Consider the following 19,373-nt stretch of genomic DNA (forward strand, 5'->3'; position numbering starts at 1 on the left):
TCCCTTTCACATCGATGTTTCCCTCTCTCTCTCTTCCTCTCTCTCCCTCCCACTCTATCTGTACAAAAAATGGAAAAATGTCCTCGGGTGAGGATAAAAAAAAAAAAAAAAAAAAAAAGAATTCCTTTAGCCCTGGCTGGTTTGGATCAGCGGTTAGAGTGTCGGCCTATGGTCCAGAGAGACCCGGGTTCGGTTCCCGCTAAGGGCACGTACCTCGGTTGCAGTTTGTCCCCGGCCCTGGTTGGGTCGTGTGGGTGGCAACCACTCGATGTGTCCCTTTCAGGTTGATGTTTCTCTCTCTCTCTCTCTCTCCCCCTCCCACTCTATCTGAACAAAATATCGAAAAAATGTCCTCGGGTAAGGATAAAAAAAAAAAAAGAATTCCTTTACCAGCTTACTAAGAATCAAACATACTTTATTGTCATAACTTGGCACACTCTACTTTCCAAAGAGGGCCATACCATGTCTCCCAACACACGTGCTCTTCCTTTAATGTGTCTTTGACATGTCTCTCATTGAGAGATGGGCTCGACCTTCCTTTCTCGTGAGGCTGGGTGGGCTTGTAAACAACATGGAATTGGCATTATGTGACTTCTAAAGCTAGACCACAAAAATGTCATGGACTGTGATTTACTCTCCTGGCTGCTCAATTCTGAAACACAGCCATCATGATGTGAGAAAGTCCGAGTAACCACATGAAAAGGCCACTATAGGTATTTCATATGACAGCCCAAGTTGAAGTCCCCGCTAAAAGCCAGCATCAACTGCCAGACATATGACCCAATAAATCTTCAAATGAATCCAACTATTTAGTTACCACCAGTCTTCAAGCCTTCCCAGCTGAGACTTCACACACTGTGGAAGAGATAAGGCCTTAATGCTGTGCCCATACTGAATTCCTGACCACAGAATCCATGAGCATTATCAATGGTTGCTTTACACCACTAAATGTTAAAAAAATATTTGTTATATAGCAATAACTAGAATACCAATTACAACTCATTTTCAGAAATGGTTTGGGATTATAATTGTGCATCTTGCTTCTCAATAGCACAATAGATGTAAAAGGTGTCCGAAAACAGGCTGAATTTGAATAAACAGGAGATGGCAAAATTCTGAAGAAGAGTTTTTCAAATATCTTTATTCTCCAGTACTAAAGCTGACTTTTGAAAAGTGACAAAAGTTGTTTAGTGAATAATATGGATAATTAAGATGCGTGAAAAATAAGATGTGACTTCAAAAAAAATAAAAATAAAATAAATTCAACCCAGCAATCATTTATTAGAATATTACAGAGGCAAGTTTGGGAAAGTGTTTACTGTAAGTATCAATAAGAGAAACAAATTAAAATGACAAGGTAACACCAACCAGAAAGAATATATACACCTTTATGTTCACAGCAGCACTATTTACAATTGCTAAGATCTGGAAACAGCCCAAGTGTCCATCCGTAGATGAATGGATAAAAAAACTGTGGCACATTTATACAATGGAATACTATGCAGCTGTAAGAAAAAAGATCTCTTATCCTTTGAGATAACATGGAGGGACCTGGAGAGTATTGTGCTAAGTGAAATAAGCTAATCAGAGAAAGATAGTATCACATGATCTCACTTATTTGTGGAATATAGCGAACAAAATAAGCCAATTAACAAAATGACACAGAAGTAGGGATCAGACTGACAAACCTCAGAGGAGGGAGAAGAGGGAAGAGATAAACCAAAGAACTTATATGCATATATGCATAACCAATGGACATAGACAACAATACTGTGAAAGGGGGTGGGGCGTGGGAGTGGGGAGGAGGGTGTCAATGGGGGAAAAAAGAGAAACATCTATAACAAAAATAATTTTAAAAAAATAAAACTAGCCCTGGCCGGTTTGGCTCAGCGGTTAGAGCGTCGGACTGCGGACCAGAGAGTCCCAGGTTGGGTTTCCGCTAAGGGTATGTATCTCGGTTGCAGTTTGTCCCCAGCCCTGGTTGGGGTCGTGTGGGTGACAACCACTCAATGTGTCTCTCTCACATTGATGTTTCTCTTTCTCTCTTCCCCCCTCTCCCTCCCACTCTATCTGAAGATAAATGCAAAAATGTCCTCCAGTGAGAATAAAAAATAAGAAGAAGAATAAAATGACATATACCTTTCACCTCTTTAGTAACATAAATCACTGAAATCATAAATTATTTCAATGTCATCACAAATGTTTTAAAAAAAAACAAACCCCACGCAAAGGTCTGTGAAAAAGTAGAGATTCACACCTGAGGAAATGAAAATAAAACAGCAGTCTAAAAAGGACTCTAAAATAAATCTATTTAAAATACCCAAGAGATAAAAAAAAGAAATAGTATACATGAGCCCTGGCCAGTTTGGCTCAGTGGTTAGAGCGTCGGCCTGCGGTCCGGAGAGACCCGGGTTCGGTTCCCGCTAAGGGCACGTACTTCGGTTGCAGTTTGTCCCCGGCCCTGGTTGGTCGTGCGGGTGGCAGCCACTCGATGTGTCCCTTCACGTCGATGTTTCTCACTCTCTCTCCCTTCCTCTCTCTCCCTCCCACTCTATCTGTACAAAAAATGGAAAAATATCCTCGGGTGAGGATAAAAAAAAAAAAAAAAAAAAAAAAAAAGAAATAGTATACATGAAACAAAACAGATAGATATGAAAAGATAGACACACACACAAAAGAACCAATAAAACTCTAAGTAGTAAAAAATAATCATACAATTGAAAACTCAAAAGATAAATACTGGGCTAGAAGCAAAGAGAAAAATGGAAATTTAAAGAATTAAGAAAACCTCTCAGAAATCAGTTCAGAGAAATTAAAAATTCAAAACAAGCTAAAAAATTGATGACAAATGAAAAAATACTAATTTATGGATAATAAATTCAGGGAAAAATCTTTGAAAACATTAAAATTTAATACTTTTCAGAAACGTAAGTTAAACATAAATTCTGTAATTGAAAAATTCTAAGTGTTAATAAAATGAATATTGAACCATCCACTCTTAAATACATTTAAATAAACTTCAGAATATCAAGATAAAGAGAAAATCTAAAAAGTTAATTAACAGAACATACCAAGAATTTACAAAATAATTATCAACCCTGGCCGGTTTGGCTCAGCAGTTAGTTAGAGCGTGGGCACGCAGACCAAAAAGTTGTGGGTTCGATTTCGGTCAAGGGCATGTACCTCAGTTGCAGTTTGTCCCAGGCCCTGGTCAGGGTCATGTAGGAAGCAACCAGTCAATGTGTCTCTCTCACGTCAATGTTTCTCTCTCTTCCTCCCTCTCTCCTTCCTGCTCTATCTGAAAACAAATGCAAAAATGTCCTCAGGTGAGGATAAAAAAATAAAAAATAAATTTAAAAAAAGAATAATCAACTGAGTCATAGATCAGAAGAAAATTAGGTACTATCTTTTTTTTAAAAATCTTCACCCAAGGATATGTTTTTATTGGTTTTAGAAAAAGAACGACCATGGCTGGTTTGGCTCAGCGGTTAAAGCATCGGCCCGCAGTCCATAGAGACCTGGGTTTGGTTCCCTCTAAGGGCATGTACCTCGGTTGCAGTTTGTCCCTGGCCCTGGTTTGAGGTCGTGTGGTTGGCAGCCAGTCGATGTGTCTCTCATGTTAATGTTTCTCTCTCTCCCTTCCTCCCTCTCTCCCTCTCGCTCTATCTGAAGATGAATGCAAAAAAAGTGTCCTTGGGTGAGGATAAAAATAAATAAATCAATAAGTACAGAGAGAGGAACGGGGAGCAAGAGAAAGACAGAAAGAAACAACAATGTGAAAGAGAAACATCCATCAGTTGCTTCTGGCACATACCCCAACCAGGGATCAAACCCACAACCTAGGTATGTGCCCTGATCAGGAATTGAACTCAAAACCTTTTGGTGTATGGGATGATGCTCCAATCAACTGAGCCACTGGTCCAGGGCTGAAGTACTATCTTTAATGTTGAGGGAAAATAACTAAGAACCTAAAATGTTGAATCCAGCTTATTACCATATTTTAAACATATACTACTATCCACATCCCCCTATTGAAAAAACTACTAATGTATGTATTGAGGAAGAAGTAAAATAAACCAGTAGTGCAATAATACTAATAATATTAATAACCATCATTTACTTAGTGCATTACTTTGTATCAAGAAGTATTCTATATGTTCATTACAGAGTTATTTACAACAGCCAAGATTTGGAAGGAACCCAAGTACCCATCAGTAGATGAGTGGATAAAAAAGAAAGCCATGGTACCTTTATACAATTGAATATTACCTGACCATAAAAAAGAAGGAAATCTTACCTTTTGCAACAGTATACATACCTAACCACAATAAATTTACATGGCTTTTTACAAAATCATAGGTGGCACTTATAAGAGAAATGGAAACTACTACTTCTCACTTGCAGACTGAAAAAAATCCAAAAACCTGGAACACTCTACTGGTGAGGCGATGGGCAAATAAATACAATCTCCCTAGATTTCCAGTGGGGCTCCAGGATGATATGGCACCTATGGACAGGTACCTGACAATGTCTAATAAAATCAACTTTTTTTTTTAAGTAATCACACAGATATATGACACCAAATTAAGAATCTGGAACAACTTAAGGAGTCAGCAAAGATAGACAACATAAGTATAAATAAGAAAAAACACTAAAATCTCCAAAAAAGAAGAACTGAGGCAGACTGATGGATGCAGAGAACAGACTGATGGTTGTTGGAGGGGAGGGGGTTGGGAGGCTGGGTAGAGAAAGTAAAGCGATGAAGAAGTGAAGAATGGTAGTTACAGAGTGGTCACAGGGATGTTGGGTACAGCATGGGGAATATGGTCAATAACGTTGCAATGGCTGTATATGGTGCCAGATGGGAGCTGGAGGCATGGGGGGAGCACTCTGTGAAGTATGGGGTTGTCTGGCCACTATGCTATACACCTCAGGCTGGTGCAAAATGGCACTGAATGTGAACTGCAATTGAAAAATAATGTTAAGCCCTGGCCGGTTTGGCTCAGCGGTTAGAGCGTCGGCCTGTGGTCCGGAGAGACCCGGATTCGGTTCCCGCTAAGGGCATATACCTCGGTTGCAGTCTGTCCCCGGCCCTGGTTGGTCGTGCGGGTGGCAGCCACTCGATGTGTCCCTTTCACATCGATGTTTCTCTCTCTCTCTCTTCCTCTCTCTCCCTCCCACTCTATCTGTGCAAAAAATGGAAAAACGTCCTCGGGTGAGGATAAAAAAAAAAAAAAAAAAGGAAAAATAATGTTAAAATAACAACAAAATATAAAATGAAAATGGAAAAAAGAAATCTCCAAGAAGAAATAAATGCTATCTTATTTATTTACCAAGTTCACATGGTAAAACTCAATTTAACTTTCAGTTTCAGTTCTGTATAAAATGATAAAATCGCAGGAGAAATGGATGAGTCCACTATTATAGCTTAAAACTTCAAAACTACTCTATTAGAAATGAACAGACAGATGAAAATCAGTAAGGTTATAGCTGATTTCAATAGCAGAATCCCCCTCTTCTCAAGCTTAAATAAAACTTACACCAAGATAGATCACATTCAAAGCCTCAAAACACAACAAATTTATAAGAACAGCCCTGGCAGGTGGATCAGTTGGTTGGAGCATCATCCCACACACCAAAAGGTTGGGGGTTCAATCTCCAGTTAGGGTGAGTATAGGAGACAACCAATAAATGTTTCTCTCTCACATCAATGTCTCTCTCCTTCTCATCTCCCTCTCTCTCTTTTTCAACATATCCTCAGGTGAGGATTGGGGAGGAAGGTAGAGAACAAATTACACAATGTATACTCTCAGACCACAGTAGAATTAAATTAAACTCAGTAACAAAATGATAGCTGGAAAGTCCCAAAATACCTGGATATTAAACACACTTACTATAAATAATACTTGCATCAAGAATAAATCTTAAGCCTGGCTGGTGTGGTTCATTGGTTGAGCATTGACCCATGCACCAAGAGGTTGGTCCCTGGTTCGATTCCCAGTCAGGGCACATGCCCGGGATGTGGGCCTGATCCCTAGTGGGGGGCATGCAGGAGGCGGCCAACTGATGTTCTCTCATCACTGACATTTCTATCTCTCCTTTTCCCTTCCGCTCTCTCTAAAATAAATAAAGAAAAAATATTTTTAAAAAAAGAATAAATCTCTTGCCCTGGCCGGTTTGGCTCAGTAGTTAGAGTGTCGGCCTGAGGTTCAGAGAGACGCGGGTTCGGTTCCCACTAAGGGCACGTACCTTGGTTGCAGTTTGTCCCCGGCCCTGGCTTGTTGTGCGGGTGGCAGCCACTCGATGTGTCCCTTTCACGTCGATGTTTCTCTCTCTCTCTCTCTCTCTCTCTCTCTCTCTCTCTCTCTCTCTCTCTCTCTCTTCCTCTCCTTCCCTCCCACTCTATCTGAACAAAAAATGGAAAAATGTCCTCGGGTGAGGATAAAAAAAAAAAGAATAAATCTCAAGACAAATTTTAAATTATTTTTATCTAAATAAAAATAAAACTTATCAAACAGGACATGCAAATGGCTAAGAGACATATGAAGAAATGCTCAACATCACTAATCATCAGAGATGCAAATTAAAACAACAATGAGGTATCACTTCACACCTGTCAGAATGGCCGCCATCAACAAATCATCAAACAACAAGTGTTGGCGAGAGTGTAGAGAAAAGGGGACTCTAGTACACTGCTGGTGGGAATGCAGACTGGTGCAGCCACTATGGAAAACAATATGGTGTTACCTCAAAAAATTTAAAATGGAACTTCCATTTGACCCAGTGATCCCAGTTCTAGGAATATACCCTAAGAAGCCTGAAACACCAATCAGAAAGAATATATGTAACCCCATGTTTGTAGCAGCACTATTTACAATAGCTAAGATCTGAAAACAGTCCATCAGTAGACGAATGGATAAAAAAGCAGTGGTACATATACACAATGGAGTACTATGAAGCTGTAAGAAAGAAAGATCTCTTATCCTTTGAGACTACATGGAGGGACCTGGAAAGTATTATCCTAAGCGAAACAAGCCAAACAGAAAAAAACAAGTATCATATGATCTCACTTATTTGTGGAATATAATGAACATAACAGTCTGAGGAATGGGATAGTCCCAGAGACGCAGAAGTGGGGTACAGACTGACAATCCCCGGAAGAGGGGGTGGTGGGGGAGAGATAAACCACAGAACTTATATGCATGTATGCATGAACAATGAACATGAACAACAAAGCTGGGGACAGGGCAGGGAGGGTGGGGGAGGGGGAATCAGTGGGGGAAAAAGGAGAAACATCTGTAACAAAAATAAATTAATTTAAAAAAATAAAAATAAAACTTATCAAATTTTGTAGAATGGAGAGAAAGCAGTGCTTAGAGGGAAATTTATACCATTAAATGTGTATATCAGAAAAGAAGATAAAATATCAATAATATAAGCTTCCTCCCTGGCTGGGTGGCTCAGTTAGTTGAAGAATGTCCTGTGCATCAAAAAGGTTGCAAGTTAAAAAAAAAGAAAGGTTGTAGGTTTAATTCCTGGTCAGGGCACATACCTAAGTCGCAGGGCACATACCTGCATATCAGAGGCAACCAATCAATGTTTCTCTCTCCCTCTCTCTTAAAAGAATACAAGCTTCACCCTGGGTAGTTTGGCTCAACAGTTAAAAGCCTTGGCCTTGCCCTGGCCAGTTTGGCTCAGCGGTTGAGCGTCGGCCTGCGGATCAGAGAGTCCTGGGTTCGGTTTCCGCTAGGGGCATGTACCACAAAGAAAAAAAAGAGCCTTGGCCTGAGGACCAAAAGATCGCAAGTTCAATTCCCAGTCAAGGACATGTATCTGGGTTTGATCTCCAGTCCTGGTCAGGGTCATGAGGGAGGCAACCAATCAATGTGTCTCTCTCACATCGATGCCCCCCTCCTCCCTCCCACTGTATCTGAAGATAAGTGGAAAAATATCCTCAGGTGAGGATTTAAAAAAAAAAAAAGAAAGAAAGAAATTGAATCAATAATTAAGAACCAACTGAAAGCACCAAGCCTGCTGGTGAATTCTACCAAACATTTAAGGAAGAAAGTACGTATACCAATTCTCTACAGTCTCTTCCAGAAGATAGAATAAGAAATACTTCTTAACTCATTCTATGAAGCCAGCATAATTCTAATACCAAAACAAGAAAAAAAAATTACAAGAAAAGGAAACTAAAGGCCAATATCTCTCATGGACATAGATGTAAAAATCCTCAACAAAGTATTAGCAAATTGAATCCAACAATGTATAAAAAGAAATTTATACACCATGAGAAAGTGAGAGTTATCCCAGATATTGAAGGCTGGTTCAACATTAGAAAGTCCATCACATTAACAGAACAAAGAAGAAAAAATTACATGATCATATCAATAGATACAGAAAAAGCATTTGACAAAATCCAATAACTGTTCATGAGAAAAATCAAAACAAACTAGGAATAGAGAACTTCCTCAAATGGCTAAAGAATAGCTACAAAAAAAACCTACAGTTAACATACTGTAAGAGAAACTACAAGCTTTCTCACTATGTTTAGGAACAAAGCCATATAATGTTATTTGAAAGTGCACTTAAAGCAGTTGTAAATGTTATGTTACAAACGCTAGGGCAATCATCACTAAAACAAATTTTTAAAGAAATATACTGCCCTGGCCAGTGTGGTTCAGTGGATAGAGCACCAGCCCATGCACCAAAGGGTAACAGGTTTGATTCCTGGTCAAGGGCATGTACCTGGGTTGCAGGTTCCATCCCTGTCCCTGGTTCAGATGCGTGTGGGAGGCAACCAATCAATGTGTCTCTCTCACATCGATGTTTCTGTCTGTCTGTCTCTCTCCCTCTCCCTCCTGCTCTCTCTAAAAAAAAAAAAAAATTCAGTGAAAAAGAATAAAAATAATTTTTTTAAAAGAAGGAAATATCTCATATGTAATGATGAGAAACCTGAAGTTTCCCATAAAAATCAGGTACAAGGCAAAGATGTCTTCAACATCATACTGGAAGTCCTAGCTAATGCAGTAAGACAAGTAAAGGTACAGACTGGGAAGGAAGAAACAAAACTGTCTTTGTTCACAGATGAGATGATCATCTACATAGAAAATATAAAAGAACTGACCCCAGAATTCCTGAAACTAATAAGTGATTACATCAATGTAGTTGGACACGTGGTTAATATATAAAAATGTATCACTTTCCTATATACCAGCAGTAAACAAGAATTTGAAACTAAAAACACAATACCACATACATCAGCACCCCCCCAAATGAAATAGTTATAAATCTAACAAAGTATGTACAAGATCTATGTGAAGAAAACTACAAAACTGATGAAAGCAATCAAAGAACTAAATAAATGGAGAGATATTTCATGTTCATGGATAAGAAGACTCAATACTGTGAGCATGTTAGTTCTTCCCAATTTAATCTATAGATTCAATGCAATTCCAATTAAAATCCCAGCAAAATTTTGTGTGGATACTGACAGCTTGATTTTAAAGTTTATATGGATAGGCAAAAGACCAAAATAACCAACACAATATTGAAAGAGAAGAAGAAAGTTGGAGGACTGACACTACCCAACTTTTAAGAGTTATTATAAAGCTATAGTAATCAAGACAGTATTGATAAAAAAATAAAAACAAAACAAACCAAAAAAAACCCAGACAGATCAGTAAAACAGAATAGAGTCCCTTATAAATATATTCAACTGATCTTTCAGAAAGGATCAAAGACAATACAAGAAAATCTAAAAAAGAAAAGGTAGCCTTTTTAGTAAATAGTGCTGGAACAACTAGATACCTGCATATAAAAAAAATCTGTCTAGATACAGACCTAACATTTGTCAGAAAAATTAACTCAAAATGTATCGCAGACCTAAATGTAAAATGCAAATTTAGCCCAGCTGGTGTGGCTCAGAGGTTGAGCATCGACCCATTCACCAAGAGGTCACTGGTTCAATTCCCAGTCAGGGCACATGCCCAGGTTGTGGGCTTGATCCCCAGTGGGGGGCATACAGGAGACGGACAGTAGAGGTTCTCTCTCATTGATGTTGCCATCTGTCTCTTCCTCTCCCTTCCTCTCTCTCTAAAATCAATAAAGAAAAAAAAATATTTTTAATGTAAATTTATAAAACTTCTAGAGAATAACAGAGAAGAAAAATCTAAATTACCTTGGGTATAATGATGACTTTTTGGATACAACACCAAAGGCATGATCCATGAAAGAAGTAACAGATAAGCTGGACTTCATTAAATTTAAAAACTTCTGCTCTGTGACAGACACTGTTAAGGGAATGAGAAGACAAGCCATAGACAGGGAAAAATTGTTTGCAAAACACTTATCTGATAAAGAACTGTTAACCAAAATATACAAAGAACTCCTAAAACTCAACAGTAAAAAAACAAACAACCCAATTAAAAAATAATGAAAAAGCCAGCCACTTCACCAAAAAGATGGCAAATAAGCACATGAAAAGATGCTCCACATCATATATCATTAGAGAAATGCAAATTAAAACAACAATGAGATTTCCAGCAATTACACTCCTTAGTCTTTACCCAAATGTGTTGAAAACTTATGTCCACACACAAACCTGCACAAGGATGTTTATAGTAGCTTCATTCATAACTGCCAAAACCTGGAAGCAACCATGATGTCCTTCAAAAGTGAAAAGGTAAATAAACTGTGGTACATCCATTCAGTGGAATATTATTCAGTGCTAAAAAGAAATGAGTTATCAAGCCATGAAAAGACATGAAGGGATCTTTTTTTGTTGTTATTAATCCTCACCAAAGATATTTTTTGCCATTGATTTTTAGAGAGTGGAAGGGACAGGAGGAGAGCAAAGGGGAGTGGGGATAGGAGGTGAGGGAGGGAGGGAGGGAGAGAGAGAGAGAAACACTGATGTGAGAGAAACACATCGATTGGTTGCCTCCATATGTATACATACATCCAATGCAGTAGCAAAATCATGCGGGAATTACCACAGAGGATAAGCCACGCCATCAAAGATGCTGGCAGATACACCCTTGTCCAACAGTTCCAATTAATTTACTATCTTGGAGGTTCAAAATTAGACTGAGTATTTCTGCTCTCATAAAGATCTTTTTCTTATTTATATACATCCTATTACTTAAAATAAAAATCAATCATAAATACATATGTCCACTCTGAGGATAAATAATCATCACTGGTCCATATCTGGGCTGGAATAAATCAGTCCTATGTGAACAAGTGCCTGTTATGTTCCCTACATTATAGTCAAATCCTGTAAGCATGGAGTGCAAGGCAAATTATCTTTGTCAGCAAGACATCATAAATTGTTTCCATTACCACAGCCCTTCTAAACAATCCTTATAAACTTCATATCATTAAGACTGTTCTTTTATGCTGCCTATGACATGAAGCAAGCAAGCAGAACTTACCCAGGATCGTGGCCGTTGGCCCTGGGTCACCCACAGCACGCTTCGGCCATGAATGCTGGAGAGACTGTGGCAGAAAAGTTACACCATGTGACTCTGACAAGAAGAATATATTTCTGGATTAAAGCATGAAATAAAACCCAAAATACAAATGTGAATTATTTGATATACTCCTGCTCTTGCCTTTACTGTGAGGTTATAGGTGATACTGCTCCTCAGTGGGGAGCAATGTGAAGGACTAAGGAAAACTGAATGTAGAGAGAAACATGTGAAGTTGTTTCCATTGTCCATGACTGACTCTTCTCATATTTTCAGGCTAATACTAGCTCTTTTTACAAGTATCTAAAACTGTCCTGGCCGGTTTGCCTCAATGATTAGTGTCAACCTGTCAACCAAAGAGTCTCGAGATCATTTCCGGTCAAGGGCACGTACCTTGGTTGCAGTTCAATCCCTGGCCCTGGTCGGGGTCATGTGGGAAACAACCAATCGATGTGTCTCTCTCACATCGATGTTTCTCTCACCAGCGTTCTCCCTCTCCCTCCCTCCCACCCGCGTTCTCCCTCTCCCTCCCTCCCACCCGCGTTCTCCCTCTCCCTCCCTCCCACCCGCGTTCTCCCTCTCCCTCCCTCCCACCCGCGTTCTCCTTCTCCCTTCCTCCCACCCTTCTTCCCACTCTATCTGAAAATCAATGGAAAAATAGTCTCAGGTGAGGATTGAAAAAAAAAGTATCTAAAACTGTCAACAAACAAAACCTTGTTTAGGTAGTATCTTTGATTTATAAACATATGGACTTCTAAAAACATAACTCCACATTAGTAAGAAATTGAAAACAGTTTTCTCCTGTTCTCATAAAAAACAAACTAACAGCTTTAGGTCCTCAAAACTTGTAACAAATTCACTAAGATTAAAATTAAAATATTAAATTCAGAGTTCAAGTCACTGTCTCATATGAGGAAACGTCTACACAACAGCTTGTTTCAAAACACTAAGATTCCTGTAAGACAGTTTAAAATAAATATATATACAGGTGAGAAGCTACTCACTTTCCATTCCTTGAGAATCTTTTCCTTGCAAAAACATTGGCCAAAGAGTAAGTGCTGGGTTGAGTTCATTGGAAAAGGATGCTGACTTTATATTCAATCTTGGTTTCTCTAAACAATCGAGGTTTTTATTCTCCATGGGTGATACATAACAAGCGAAGTTCTTTGCAACCAGATCATCATTAACACAAACCTGTACAATTTCAAACATTGCATAAATAACACAAATATAGTCAAATGACTATTCCAAACTTAACTGCAAATTTCGATGTTCAGAAAAATTATTTTATAGAACGTAATTTGATAGAAACTGATCTTTCATTGCTACACTAGTAATGGTGAACTACATACTCTGACCAACCTTCCTGATAAAAACAATAAGAATCTGTATGAAACATAAAAACTTTTTCTTAAAAGCACTAGAAAGCTAACATGACTTTGCCAGTAAAAGATCTAGGGCGGAGGAGCAAAGACAAAATACAAATCATAAAAGGAAAAACTTGGTAAATCAGACTTTATCAAAAATTTTAAATATGAACAAACAAAATGGCAATGAATATATTATCTATCAACAACTGAATCTGCAAACAAAATGAACGAGCAGAACAGAAACATTCTCATAGACACAGAGAACATTTTGTTGGTTGCCAGAGGAGAGGGGGGTTAGGGGAATGGGTGAAAAAGGTGAAGGGTTTAAGAAGTACAAATTGGTTGTTAGACAGACAAACCTCAAAGGGAAGGGGAGTTGAGGAGTGGAAAGAAATAAACCAAAGAACTTATATGTATATATGTATAACCAATGGACACAGACAACAGTGTGGAGAAAGGCAGGAGGGGGGCGGGAGTGGGGAGGAGGGGGTCAATAGGGGAAAAGTGAGGAACAACTGTAACACATTCAACAATAAAGATAAGTTAAAAAAAAAAAAATGTCCTGGCCGGTTTTGCTCAGCGGTTAGAGCGTTGGCCTGCAGTCCGGAGAGACCCGGGTTCAGTTCCCACTAAGTGCACGTACCTTGGTTGCAGTTTGTCCCCGGCCCTGGTTGGGTCATGTGGGTGGCAATCACTCAATGTGTCCCTTTCACGTAGATGTTTCTCTCTCTCTCTCTCTTCCTCCCACTCTATCTGAACAAAATACCAAAAAATGTCCTTGGGTGAGGAAGGAAGGAAGGAAGGAAGGAAGGAAGGAAGGGAGGGAGGGAGGGAGGGAGGGAGGGAGGGAGGGAGGGAGGAATGGATGGATACTAACTAAATAAAAATATATAATTTCTGCAGCATTCTTGCTAAAAATTTAGAACCTCAATCTAATCATGAGAAAACATTAAACAAACCCAAATTGAGTGACATTCTACAAAAATAACTAGCCAGTACTCTTCCTAAGTGTCAAGGTCTTAAAAGATGAGGAGAGACTGAAGAACTGCCTCAACAGACTGAGGAGACTAAAGAGACATAACAAGAAGATGCCACGTGGGATCTTCGATCAGATCCTAACACAGAGAAAGAAAATTAGTGAGAAAACTGGCACAATTCAAATAAGGTCTGTAGATTTTCTAAAAATAGTATTTTATCAGTGTTAACTTTCTGGTTTTAATCACTACACCACTGCTTTGTATGGTTAACATTAGGGGAACATAGGTAAAGCACATACAAATCTCGGCACTATTTTTACCTTTTGTCTGTAATTGTACAATTATTTCAAACTAAAATTTTTAAATAAATTCATGGTTTAGATGACCTCTGCGGGCCCCAAGCAGCCTAGACAGCACCTCCATCTACCTCCACACAAGTGCAGAGCTGCACCCTGGACCTCCCTTCACAGAGCTGACCAGACAACTGTTAACAGCTTGTAACTGCAGGGGGAAAGCAGGGAGCCACACCAAATATGTATATTTATAAAAACTATGTTCTCTTATAAGAAAATAACATTTCATATTCATCACTGTAGAATAATTTCTTGTCCATTACTAAATAAAATGCTGTCTAAATAAAACACTAAATTATTAACTACTAACTTCTGCTCTAAGCCAGACCTTGAAAGATTAAGAAAATTTCTATGATGTGTAAATGATATTATTTCCCTTGGTGTTTATTCTTTATTAAAATAAAAATTTTAAGTAATAATATATACACACACACACACACACACACATATATATATATTTTATCCTCACCCGACGACATTTTTCCATTTTTTTGTTCAGAAAGAGTGGGAGGGAGAGAGAGAGAGAGAGAAACATCAATGTGAAAGGGACACATCGAGTGGCTGCCACCCGCATGACCCAACCAGGGTCAGGGACAAACTGCAATCAAGGTACATGCCCTTAGCGGGAACCGAACCCGGGTCTCTCTGGACCGCAGGCCGACGCTCCAACCATGGAGCCAAACCGGCCAGGGCAGTAGAAAGATATTTTAAAAATACAACTGTTTCACTTACTTTTTCATTTTTTATAGTTACATAAAGATAAACCTCAAAAGTGTCTTCTTCCACAGCACATAATTTGGCTTCCACCTGGGTAGTTGCTGAGTGGCATAAATGAAAACATAAATTAGCTGGTATTAAAAGTATACTTGAAACCACTTGACTAGTTTCCAGCTATTAATCCCTGCTAACCACTTCCGATTACCCAGCACCACAATGTGCGCACCTCAGGTGGGCTTGAATCAAGAGGGTCTGGGGGTGGGTAAGTCAAGGTGAAGGCTCTCCTGGCCTGGAGTCAGCCTTATATCCTCTGTCCCCATCCACAGCATCCTCCTCCTGCCACCCTATGAACACCTTCTCGAGCCCAGTGACTCACAAATCATCTCCTGTCAGTCTTTCATCTGAGTCCACCCTCCAAATGCCCATGGAGCAGAGCTTTTAACTATTCTCTGATAGACATACTAATCCAGACAGCAGCTCCATGTTTGGGCACCTATCGGACACTATGCTAAGTCCTTCACTCGTACCATAAAGATCACTGTACAGGGACAGAGACCAGGCTCAGAGAAGGCTCCACAGAAGTAGCAGGGCAGTATTCAAACCTAAGCACTCTGTCTCTTCCAAACCTCTGTCTGCCAACATTCCCCAATGGGCTGGCTCACAAGGACCAAAAACTCCAAAACCAGCGACCCCCACACCCAATCTGCTACTTCTCAAAGCATCTCGCTGTCCCTTTACCCAGAGAGTGAGGATGCAGAGGAGAGGGGCCAGGACCCCAACAGGTACAGGCAGGCATTTCACACCCACTACTCCTCAAAACAGCCCTAAGGTAACACAGTCATTTGGCTCTTAAATGCCAGGGTTTAGGACAGAAGCCACAAATGCAACTCTCTGTTACAGTCAACAACATAAAGAGAACACACTACATAGGTGCTCTGAGACATTCTATACATCTTAAAGTAGCAATAATGACACACAATAAATTATGCTTCTCACCAACTGTTGGTTTAGTGAAGTGCACATAAAGTTCATTTTGCAGTCCTTCAGCTTCTATGTAAACTAAGAGATGGGCATTGTTTTTGTGTAAGGGTCCCTTTTCCAACAGCCCCTTTCTAACTTCACCTGCCAATTACTGATGTCCACATCCACCCACAAAATTCCAGAGCTGCAGAATGACTGTGACATTGGGGTGGAAGAAGCTCCAGGTAACTTATGAACCCATACAAGGAGGGTCAAACAGCTCAGCATGCACATCTCAAACCCTTTCCCCAACCGAAGGTTAAACCACGTGGCTGTCAGTTCAAAGCAAGCGACAGCACTCACACACTTGCCTTACCTTTCAGAATGTTTTGAAAGTATTGAATAGCTGCAGTGTCCCACTTCTTGGCGGATCTGGAATAGTGAAGAGATTCAACTTCATTAAACAAAAATCAGAGATTAGTACACTAACATTATTTTGTAAACTATACATTGGGTATTTCCGACATCACATGTTGGCACATGATGCAGGCAATGGGGAGTGTGGCTGTGCCTCTGCTCTGGGTGATGACCCCAGCTGGACGCAACAGGCTCCTCACCACTGCCGCCTGCACCTGTGCAGAGACTCGCTAAGAATGGGTCTAGCATCGTCTGTCCCTACACCACTGTCCCCAGTTACCTCAGACACATCTGCCTCCAAACCAGAACACAAGCTCCCTGGGGCAAGGACACTGCGTGTGCAATGTTCAGCACTGGCTGGCACAGAGCAAGGGCTCCAAACGTGTTGGTCAAACCAACATCCTAAGAGTGGCCACTGTCTCATGCAACCTCACTCAGCCGGCACCCTCTCACTGTTGCCCATTTTCTATAATCTTGCCTTTTCCTATGCTTTGGAAAGAAAATTGCAAAACACTTCTAGTCAGGATGGTGGTGCAGGTAAACACAATACTCACCTGCTCCCACAACCATATCAAAATTCCAACTAAATTACAGAACAACCATCATTCAGAACAGCCTGAAATCTCACTCAAACAGAAGTCCTACAACTAAGAACATATAGAAGCCACACTGAGACTGGTAGGAGGCACCGGTAGAGAAGGAACTGGCTGGTCCTACACCCACGTGAGGCAGATAAAAATCAGTAGGGAGAGATATCTCAGCTGCAGAGGTACCCCTGAGGAGTGAAGGGTCCCAGCCCCACACGAGGCTCCCCAGCCCAGGGTTCCAGTGGCAGGAAAAGAAGTCCCCATACTTCTGGCTGTAAAAACCAGTGGGGACTGAGGCTGAGGGAGAAAGAAGGCTTCTAGAGTCCCAGGCAGTTCCTCTTAAAGGGCCCACGCACAGACTTATTCAGACTCACTCCTTCTGAGCTCCAGTGCTAGGGCAGCACCTTGAAAAGCACCAGAGACACATGGGGAGGAACTGAATTGTCTGTCATGGGGCAAGAGCCAGAAGGGCAGCTTTCTCCCAGACAAAGATGCAGGCAGAGGCGTTGTTCCTTTATGAGCCCTACCCCTTAGGGAGGGGGTGGGCATATCTGAGCCTCCATCAACCTGGCTCAAACTGTTTGCCCCACCCAGGTGATTCCCTGAGGCCCTACCCCACCCAACTTTCAGGCCCACCCAAGCTGTTTCCAGTGGCTTTTCCCTACGAATAGCCTGTCTTGGGCTCATGCTTCAGGGTTTCCTAAAGTCTCTCAAACAAGCAGCATCTGGCCTCAGCCATTATGCAAAAATAAAAAGGCCTGATGATATTCCATGTTGTGTGGGGAAAGCAGCACTTCATATACCCTAATTATAGAAATATATATCTCTAGTACTTCTAAAGGGAAATTTGATAAAATCTATAAAATCTGTAATATGCATATTGAGACACATTCTAGATGAAGGGCACATGTCCAAGAAGGGATCAAAACCCAGTAAGATCACTTACTTAAAGCCCTTCACCTACACTGAGGGTATCCTAGGGCTGGGGTGTGTCCAAGGCTGGGCAGGTTCCAGCAGAGCCCTGTGTGCTGGGAAAGGGGTAAGGCAGCGGGGAAGCAGACTGCCTCTGAGGGAGCGGTGGGTGTGGACAGGTGGGCACCCAAGTCATCCCAGGAAGGGTAGCAGCTGGCTGATCTGAAAGAGGGACAGGGGAGGAGGGAGGGTTGTGGAGCAGCCTGGCAGAGTACAATGGCCTCAGCAGAAACAAGCTGGTTTGATATATTCTTAGTGCAGATTCCAAAGCCAGCCACAAGAGTGATGCATTTACCATCTCAAGGGAACTGTAGGTGATGGGAGTTGGAGAAGTGGGGATGGGAGGGTCTCCATAGATCCCACAACAAAGGTAGCTTCCAAGTTCAGAGAGCCCAATACAGCATTACCAGGATGTGCAAGCAGAGCAAGCTGAGTCAGAACTGTGCTGTTTCTGTAGCTTTTCTTCCCACAATACCACAGGAGGGTGAGGGGGGTAGTCCCAGGTGGGACAATGGTGCTGCCCCTAGGGCCTCTGGTAGTGCAGTGCTTGTTCAACACAGCAAAGGTCACAGCCATACCCCCAACACAGTACTGACCAATGCAGGGACTTGTCCTATACAAACACTGGCAATGGAGCCAAATACTGGGAGGGAAGACAAAGATGGGGCACATATGTATGTGTGTACACACGTGTATACATCTCTACATCTATATGTTTATATAGACGTATCTATATTCCGATGGAAATGTAAAGTGCAAAATAATTTGGAAACAATCTAACTGGCTGTCAAAAGAGGAATGATTAATTAAATACAGCAAGTATGCCATTGTACTCACCTATGAAAAAGACTGAAAGTCGAAGAGAGTACAAAGGACTTCAACACACATTAAGTTAAATTTGCAAGTAAAACAGTATGTTCTAATTTTCATTAAAAGCTCCATGTATATGAATGTGTGTAAAAGCAGTGAAAAAGGCTCTTGTTCAGAGCCTAAACAAGTCAAGAAGCCTCCCAGGAGGGAGGAATTGGGGCTGGAGAAAAATGCAATGGACTTCTTTTTTTTTTTTTTTCTTTTATCCTCACCCGAGGACATTTTTCCACTTTTTTGTTGTTGTTGTTCAGATAAGGTGGGAGGGGGAGAGAGAGAGAGAGAGAAACATTGACAGGAAAGGGACACATCGAGTGGTTGCCACCTGCACGACTCAACCAGGGTCAGGGACAAACTGCAAATGAGGTAGGAGCCCTTAGCGGGAACCGAACCCAGGTCTCTCTGGATCACAGGCTGACACTCTAACCGCTGAACCTAACTGGCCAGGGCGCAATGGAGTTTTTTTAATGATCCTACATATTGTTACTCTTTGCAGTTATTACTTTTTGTAAGTTAAAATTTAAAAAAACCTGAAAAGCACAGAGATCAGGCCCTACTCTAAACCCCTCAAATTGCAGCCTCTGAAAATGGGGCTGCCCAGGGAATTGTGCTCACAACCAAGTTTGACACACGCAGACTCAGAAAAGACCTCCTGAAGAAAAAAGATACCTGTGGAATCACT

The 19,373-nt window shown here is 40.8% G+C and overlaps 1 protein-coding gene across 1 annotated transcript in view; it reads right to left on the minus strand.

The window, feature by feature from the left end:
• Window positions 1-19,373, minus strand: part of TDRD12 (tudor domain containing 12) — a 71,968-nt gene that overhangs the window by 39,698 nt on the left and 12,897 nt on the right. The window contains 4 exon segments of the mRNA XM_036275378.1: window positions 11,436-11,528; window positions 12,476-12,665; window positions 14,904-14,989; window positions 16,225-16,280. Of these exon segments, the coding sequence (XP_036131271.1) occupies window positions 11,436-11,528; window positions 12,476-12,665; window positions 14,904-14,989; window positions 16,225-16,280 (425 nt within the window).

This window comes from Molossus molossus, unplaced genomic scaffold (assembly GCF_014108415.1).
Source record: "Molossus molossus isolate mMolMol1 unplaced genomic scaffold, mMolMol1.p scaffold_m16_p_21, whole genome shotgun sequence".
Taxonomy (NCBI): Eukaryota; Metazoa; Chordata; class Mammalia; order Chiroptera; family Molossidae; genus Molossus; species Molossus molossus.